This window comes from Protomyctophum bolini (assembly GCF_963924005.1).
Source record: "Protomyctophum bolini genome assembly, chromosome: 11".
NCBI classification, from domain to species: domain Eukaryota; kingdom Metazoa; phylum Chordata; class Actinopteri; order Myctophiformes; family Myctophidae; genus Protomyctophum; species Protomyctophum bolini.
Genome location: NC_137872.1, coordinates 23343348 through 23351420, shown reverse-complemented (window position 1 = coordinate 23351420; position 8073 = coordinate 23343348). Strand labels below are relative to the sequence as shown.

The window sequence follows — 8073 nt, the reverse complement described above, 5'->3', positions numbered from 1 at the left end:
TGTGCTGTACTGTCACTCCCGAAATCATCATATATACAGTTAATATGTATGTGTGTTAGGCTGCGCAACAGTGACACTTGGTTGTGAAAACAACCCAAAAAAATTTCGTGCTCGGACAGACCCAGCCAGGGACCCAGCCAGGGAGACACACGCTCCTTAATGAAGTGGTTGCATCACTTAAAAACACACACACACACACACACACACACACACACACACACACACACACACACACACATGGTTGCACCACTTTAAAAAAAACTAAAAACACACACACACACACACACACACACACACTGCACTAAACACCAAACCAGACTATACTTACAATAAGTATTAAGTACACGAAGATGAATAATTATTTATCATCCTACCAGTTGGAGTCTTGGACTTCAACTCCAGAAGGTAGGTGGCAGTAATGCAACGCCAATGATGCAAGCAAGCTGAAGCTGCCGGTGAAATCCACAGAAGAAGAGAGCACAACACACGCTGAAGAACTAGCATGCTAGCAGTAGCAGCCGCTGGCTAGCCAACTTTACAGTCATTTAGTGTGTTTATTGTGTTGTAACTTGTAAGGATAACAAAAAATGGCTCCACTCAATGGAAAAGCGAGCGTCATGTTTGTAAGTCGATTCATGTATAACTTAGTTTGCTACGTACCTGTTACATTGTTGGTTTAATAGTTACAGCGTCATAAACGTAAAGGTAACGTCAGGAAGCGAGCTAGCTTGGCTAACAACACGTATCGTTCATTAAAGTTGGATTTTATTTTTTTGGCACAAAGTCACACAGCCGCCAGCTACGTTAACCACATTAGCGCCAAATTAGCCCTGAAATAATAAATAAGCTAAAGTTCTTGAACTGAGCTAACCGCTTTAATGTGTGCCATTAACATGGCGATTTGTTTGTACTCTCCTCCACACAGGAGGAAGATGATCTTCCATATGAAGAGGAGATCATCAGGAACCCATACTCAGTCAAGTGTTGGATGAGATACATAGAGTTTAAACAGAATGGACTCAAAGCCACCCTGAACATGATCTACGAGCGGGCCCTCAAAGAGCTGCCTGGAAGGTATGGAAGAAGTACTCACAGGTTTTACTTAAGTAAAAGTAGGTATACTCTGTTACAAGTGGAGGTCCTTTATTTAACATATAGTTGAGTAAAAGTACAAAAGTATTGGCATCAAAATGTACTTCTAGTACCAAAAGTAAAATTACTCATTGTGGGGAATGTCACATTTTGTCACATTCAAATGGCTCGATTCTACATATTAAGGCTGAAGTGCTTGGTGTAATACTAATCTATCTTCAAAGTAAATAAAGTTTTTATATAATTGTAATGGAGTAAAAGTACAATATTTTCCTCTGAGGTGGAGTAGAAGTAAAACAAGTATTGCAAATGTAAGTAAAAAAATACCTCAAAATTGTACAGTACTTGGTTATGGATACTCTCTCTGGCCACAATCAATTGTTCTCGACTGTCCTCTGACCTGCCAGTAAAGTGTCATGTCCGTACTTTGGGGACGTTGTCTCACTTAAGTTATAACAGTACGTTTTAACAGCGGGCGACAGCCAGACCAATATTCCTGAAGTGCATTATTTGTCTATGGGACCCGGCTACTACCGGCGATGGCAGGCGAACCGGCGATGGGCAACGTCGCCCGAAAAGATACAAATAATTCATCTTTTCGGGCGATGATGGGCAATTTGCCGATGTTATACGCTGTTAAAACGTACTGTAACACTGTTATCGAACCTGAGAGCCCATAACCTAACCTTATAGTTCATAATGTATTGTAGGTCTTTGCCGACACTTGTAGCAAGGCCACAGACACAAGGCAAACCCAATTAATAGTTAATTAATAGTTGTCGCCAACATAACTGTTCCTGTACATACAATGCAAGAGGGCAGCGTTAGTGTTTTAAGGTGGTTGAATAGTTGTGAACATGTTGGTATTTATTTACAATTGATCAACAGTGGTCTGCTCACTCACTCTTAACTTTTCATTTTATTTGTACAGTTACAAGCTTTGGTACAACTACTTGAGAGAAAGACGGAAACAGGTTAAAGGGAAATGCATCACAGAGCCTTCATACGAGGAGATCAACAACTGTCATGAGAGAGCACTGGTGTTCATGCATAAGGTGAGGCAATGCTCCTCAACCCAGTTTAGGAGAACTCGATGGTCAGTAGACAAATACATTATGTCTGGTCTGTGCATCTTCTAACGGTCCGCCTTTCCCCAATATTAGATGCCGAGAATATGGCTCGATTACTGCCAGTTCCTGGTGTCTCAGTGCAAAATCACACGGAGTCGGCGAATGTTTGACCGTGCTCTCAGAGCACTCCCGGTCACTCAGCATTTTCGCATCTGGCCCCTGTACCTCCGTTTTGCCAGGAATTTGCCTCTGCCGGAGACGGCTATCCGAGTCTATCGCAGGTACCTCAAGGTAAGAGAACGCATTGAAGCTCAACCCCATGAGGTGTCTTGTTAAGTTGGACACGAGTTAGACTAGTTTCTGTTGTCCGCATACACAGAGATCACTCGCTTGCTTCTAATGGAAATGTATTCGATGTCACTGTTCTAAAAGGTTTATTTTTTGACATTTTATGCTTCATTCAGATAAAGTTAGTGTAGGGAACCAAGGCCAGAGGAAAGACTAATGAAACAAGACAGTTTTGGTCTCAAACTAGTTGAGGCACCAAACACCCAAGCTGTCACTGTTTACATTTTTATTCCATGAACAAAACAAACACCACAATCAAATCACAATTGAGTGAGTTTGCAAATGACAACAAAAAATCAATTGAAGAGAAGACCAGATAAAAAAGACAAACATAAGCAGAGAAGCAAATGGGAAGGATTGTGGTGTGTACGCTTATGAGAGTGCTGTGTGCATTTGAAAGTATTGTACGAGTGGGAAGTAGCTGAATAGAAGCTAGAAGTCAACAAGCAAAACAACACTTTGCGCTGCATTTGTGTCATGAAAAGTGCTATTATTATACGTTTTGACCAAACCATAGCAAAATAGGCTATCCTGTTGAACACTAATGTTGCAGTTCAAGCGTGCGAATGCAAGTTGAACATGCTTTGAGACAGGTGTGTATTAGTTTAAGACTAAGTCATTATGTTGAGCCGTTTTTCCATGCCCTCCATAGCTGTGTCCAGAGAATGCAGAGGAGTATATAGACTACCTACATTCTATTGGACGCTTAGATGAAGCTGCTGTGCGACTAGGAGCAGTTGTCAATGATGAAAGCTTTGTGTCTAAAGAGGGGAAGTCCAACTACCAGGTAAGATTTTTCTCCCAATCCCATGCCAAGTTATCCGTTATTTTGTTGGGGCCTTTCACAAAGGCCCCACCAAACAGCCCATTATTAACTGTATTACTCTCCTGTGACAGTTGTGGCACGAGTTGTGCGACCTGATTTCCCAGAACCCTGATAAAGTCACCTCATTGAATGTAGGAGCCATCATCCGAGGAGGCCTCACACGCTTCACAGACCAACTTGGCAAACTTTGGTGCTCTTTGGCTGATTATTACATCCGCAGTGGACACTTTGAGAAGGTGGGTGTTCTTTGAATTCCGTCAATTAGTATGCAGTCCATAAGCAATGAATGGTAGCTAGGTTTAATTAATTAAATAGAAACTATTCCATCAGGCTTTGAATTATGCATCCGTACATTTTGTTTGAGTTCAATGATTATCCTCCATCAGGCCCGTGATGTGTATGAAGAGGCCATTCTGACTGTGGTGACAGTAAGGGACTTCACACAAGTGTTTGACAGCTATGCCCAGTTTGAGGAGAGCATGATCGCTGCCAAAATGGAGACCACATCTGAAATTGGGAAGGATGAAGATGGTATGTGGGGAATGCTTTTACAAATGAGAAGCAAAATGATTCGCGTTCAGTTCTTTTTGCCATGCTGCTGGTCGTTTTTAACCTTTTGGTTCCTCTTTTGTTCCAGAGGACATAGACCTGGAACTCAGGTTGGCCCGTTTTGAGCAGTTGATAACCCGGCGGCCACTTCTGTTGAACAGCGTACTACTGCGGCAGAATCCTCATAATGTTCACGAGTGGCATAAGAGGGTGAAGCTGTATGAGGGCAATGCACGACAGGTGAGTTTTATCATCATCAAGTAGTCTGTTACTACCTGACAAGACTTTGATGCGTCTCCTTGTGCTATCATAATTCTGTGACCAAAATCTTCAATTACAGATCATCAATACTTACACGGAGGCAGTGCAGACTGTGGATCCAATGAAAGCCACTGGGAAACCTCATTCCCTCTGGGTTTCTTTTGCTAAATTCTATGAGGAAAATGAACAACTGGATGATGTAAGTTAAAGGTTTCATCCCACTGTGAAACTATTAAGAGGACAAAAGTTGTATTGTCTTCTCGCATCTGTGTAACTTTTTTGTCCTTTACCACTCAGGCTCGGACCATCTTTGAAAAGGCCACCAAGGTCAACTACAAGCATGTGGATGACCTGGCAGGGGTGTGGTGTGAATATGGAGAGATGGAGCTACGCCATGAGAACTATGACCAGGCACTCCGCATACTGAGAGTGAGACAACTGCACACAAGAGCACCATTATTTTAAGATTAAATATTGATGATAATTATAGTACTACTAAAGTACCAAGTTGTTCTTTATCTGTCTAAATTATTTAATTGATATAGCAGTAAGATGTAAACCATTTAATTTTTGTTGCATTAATCTAGAAAGCTACAGCCATCCCATCCAAGAAGGCAGAGTATTTCGATGCATCCGAGCCAGTCCAGAACAGAGTCTACAAGTCCCTCAAGGTGTGGTCGATGCTGGCTGACCTGGAGGAGAGTCTTGGAACTTTCCAGGTATGTTCAAGAGAAGCTTACGTTTTAATTCTAAAAACTAAGGACATTTTGTGGGAACTGCCACCATTTATTGCCACTCCCCACTTTTAGTAGTATTTAAGCCTTTTAGCCGGGGATGACAGTTTGTTCCAAATAAAATTGTTAAATACAGATTTTAATTTTATAATGACTCTCATTCAAGTCAGCTGACAAGCTCTGTGGGAAACCCTAGTCTGGTGGTTCACTTTGACTTTGTGTACTGATAAATCAGTCTTTTGCTGTACACAGATTTTGTCTAATGCCTGCTTTTTATTTTCCCTTTCCTCCTCAGTCTACGAAGGCAGTCTATGACCGTATTATTGACCTCCGCATTGCCACACCACAGATCATCATCAATTATGCCATGTTCCTGGAAGAACACACTTACTTTGAGGAGAGTTTCAAAGTAATTATACCCATATTTTGTTAGTCAATCCTGTATCTCACTGTGCAGCGTTGATTCTTGTCAAAACAATTGAGCACCAACTACATTTCTCATGTTTATTCATTTCAACCCTCTTTAGGCATATGAGCGTGGCATCGCTCTCTTCAGGTGGCCAAATGTTTATGACATCTGGAACACATACCTCACCAAGTTCATTGACCGTTACGGAGGCAAGAAGTTGGAGAGAGCTCGAGATCTGTTTGAGCAAGCTTTGGATGGTTGCCCAGCCAAGTTTGCCAAGAGTAAGTAGTTTTGTTACATATCTTCGAATGGGGTTACTGGATTCCTAATGTATTAACTATATAATAACCTTGTGTCATTGTGTTTGGCTCCTAGCCATTTACCTGTTGTACGCTAAACTGGAAGAGGAGTATGGCTTGGCTCGACATGCCATGGCAGTCTATGAAAGGGCAACACAGGCAGTGGATCCTGGTGAAAGACATCATATGTTTAACATTTACATCAAGAGAGCTGCAGAAATCTATGGCGTTACCTACACCAGAGCCATTTATCAGAAGGCCATTGAGGTAACAAAGCGTAAATGTACATTGTACGTATGTAAATGTCATTGTCTTTTATACATGACATCAGACTATAACAGTTCTGTTCTTCCAGGTCCTTCCAGATGAGCATGCCAGGGAGATGTGCCAGCGTTTTGCTGACATGGAGAGTAAGCTGGGTGAGATTGACCGGGGCAGAGCAATCTACTCTTACTGCTCCCAGATCTGTGATCCTAGGGTGAGATATTGGCATGAACCCATATTAATAATACACTTAGTCATAATTAATTTCCATTATAGGCTATATACTGTATAATGTGTACATACTTTTTAGATATTCATGATTGTGCCGTCTCTGTGTCTTTTCTTTCAGAACACTGCCACTTTCTGGCAGAACTGGAAGGAATTTGAGATCCGCCATGGAAATGAGGACACCATCAGAGAGATGCTGAGGATCAAGCGTAGTGTCCAGGCAACATACAACACACAGGTTAACTTCATGTCAGCTCAGATGATGAAGGCCACGGCCAGCTCCACAGGTACTGGTGAGAGAAAGGCTCAGCATCACAGATTGTTATTACAATCACTGGTCCTAATACAAGTGTCTTATTGAGACTTACTATGTCTGCCAGAAGGCCACTCTAAGATTGTGTCCCAAATACCATGCTAATTTATGCACTGGCCCACAATTTATTGTATGTCTTTGCTTTAAAGTATCTTGTTTGTTTGCAGTGTCAGACCTCACTCCAGGCCAGATGGGGCTCGATGACATGAAGATGCTTGAACAGAAGGCACAACAACTTGCTGCTGAAGCTGAAAAAGACAAACCCAAGCCCAAAGAAAAGATTCTCTTTGTCAGGTTTGTAGTCTATGCTATACCCATCTCATTGCACAAAGTACCGCTACAGACTTGGTGGTGTATCTTGCTTTCTATTATTTTGTTGTTGTTATGCTTTATTGGTCATTTTGGCGTGGAATAAAGTCTGGGGGTGCCCGCTGGCCTAGTGGTCCAGGCGCATGCCACATATAGGCTCTGTCTCTCCCTCCCACTTCACTGTCTGTCTTCACTAACTATCAATAAAAGTAAAAAGCCAAAAACAAATCTTAAAAAATACAAAATTAAGTGTGAACACCCCTTAAAAATAGGAGCATGTGTGGCTTAACCTGTGTTATCTCTGTATATTGACTCGTGCAGGAGTGACACTTCTCGTAGTGAGCTAGCTGAACTTGCCAAACAAGCCAATCCTGATGAGATTGACATTGATGATGGTGATGGTGATGAAGAGGATGAGGATGAAGGACAAGGGCCAGAAGGTGAGTGGCAAACCCAATGACGGATACAAATGTTTTTGTTTTTTAAATCAGTGAAAATGTGCTCATCGTCTTTTGTTCTTCTGTCCACAGAGGTGCAGCTTGAACAGAAGAGTGTCCCAACAGCTGTTTTTGGAGGGCTTAAAGAAGAAGGGCAGAAAGAAGAAGACTAAATCTGGAAATCCTGTAACTTGTTGGCAACCACACATCCATGTAACTGAAATGTGTTTTACTGTGTTAGTCGAAGGACTCATTTGTTTTCAAACCCATGTAAATTACTATATTTTCCACTCTTTCTGTAGGTGATGCTGTATTTGTACTCAATAAATAACCACAACAATAGTGAAGAATTAGTCTTTCTTGGTACATGGTACATTATTGATGATGACTCAATTTGTATTGTAGATGTTTGTATTAATTTTGGCCACAAGGTGTCAGTGTTTTTCAATTTTGAAGTAGACCACAGTTCTAAAAAACGGTACTAGATTAGGATTCCTTGTTAGAGGCAGTGAGCCAGTGACTAAGTCTCTTCAAGTGTGGTCTATTTATCATATTTTATAGTTACAAATTAATTAATAGTGAAACACCTGTGATACTACAGACACTGAAAGGAAGAAAGCTGTTCTCCAGAGACATTGGGGAGGATTAAGGGAGCCAGCCAGAAGGAAACTGGAGCTGGGGAAGTACAAACCATGCAAGACTGGCCTGAACTTGTGTTTTGTACTCTCACAAAACTTCTGTTTGTTTTATTTAAAAACCACACCTGGCATTCAGACATAACCAACTATAATTTGAGATTGTAATCCATTATCCAGTTACTTACTGGCAAGTGGCAAGCAATTCTCAAAACGGAGAATAGCGGATCCAAGCTTGGATTTTTAAGGATTGTAAAACAAGAATGAGGAAAATTGCGTTCTAGTGCCATTAGATTAAA

At 41.4% G+C, this 8073-nt stretch overlaps 1 protein-coding gene across 2 annotated transcripts; it reads left to right on the top strand.

The window, feature by feature from the left end:
• The first annotated feature begins 466 nt into the window (after nucleotides 1-466).
• On the top strand, nucleotides 467-7481 carry xab2 (XPA binding protein 2). 2 transcript variants are annotated; one of them, XM_080777126.1, is made up of 19 exons: nucleotides 467-623; nucleotides 926-1074; nucleotides 2024-2147; nucleotides 2256-2453; nucleotides 3163-3297; nucleotides 3408-3572; nucleotides 3723-3867; nucleotides 3974-4125; nucleotides 4226-4345; nucleotides 4444-4575; nucleotides 4734-4865; nucleotides 5176-5289; nucleotides 5408-5570; nucleotides 5665-5855; nucleotides 5944-6066; nucleotides 6202-6367; nucleotides 6561-6687; nucleotides 7024-7142; nucleotides 7233-7481. In XM_080777126.1, exons 1-19 carry the CDS (start codon nucleotides 588-590, stop codon nucleotides 7310-7312), a joined length of 2571 nt encoding a protein of 856 aa, XP_080633252.1. In that variant the 5' UTR covers nucleotides 467-587; the 3' UTR covers nucleotides 7313-7481. The 2 variants fall into 2 exon arrangements, with proteins under 2 accessions (XP_080633252.1, XP_080633251.1); XM_080777125.1 differs by having other exon boundaries at nucleotides 6202-6373.
• Nucleotides 7482-8073: the final 592 nt, after the last annotated feature.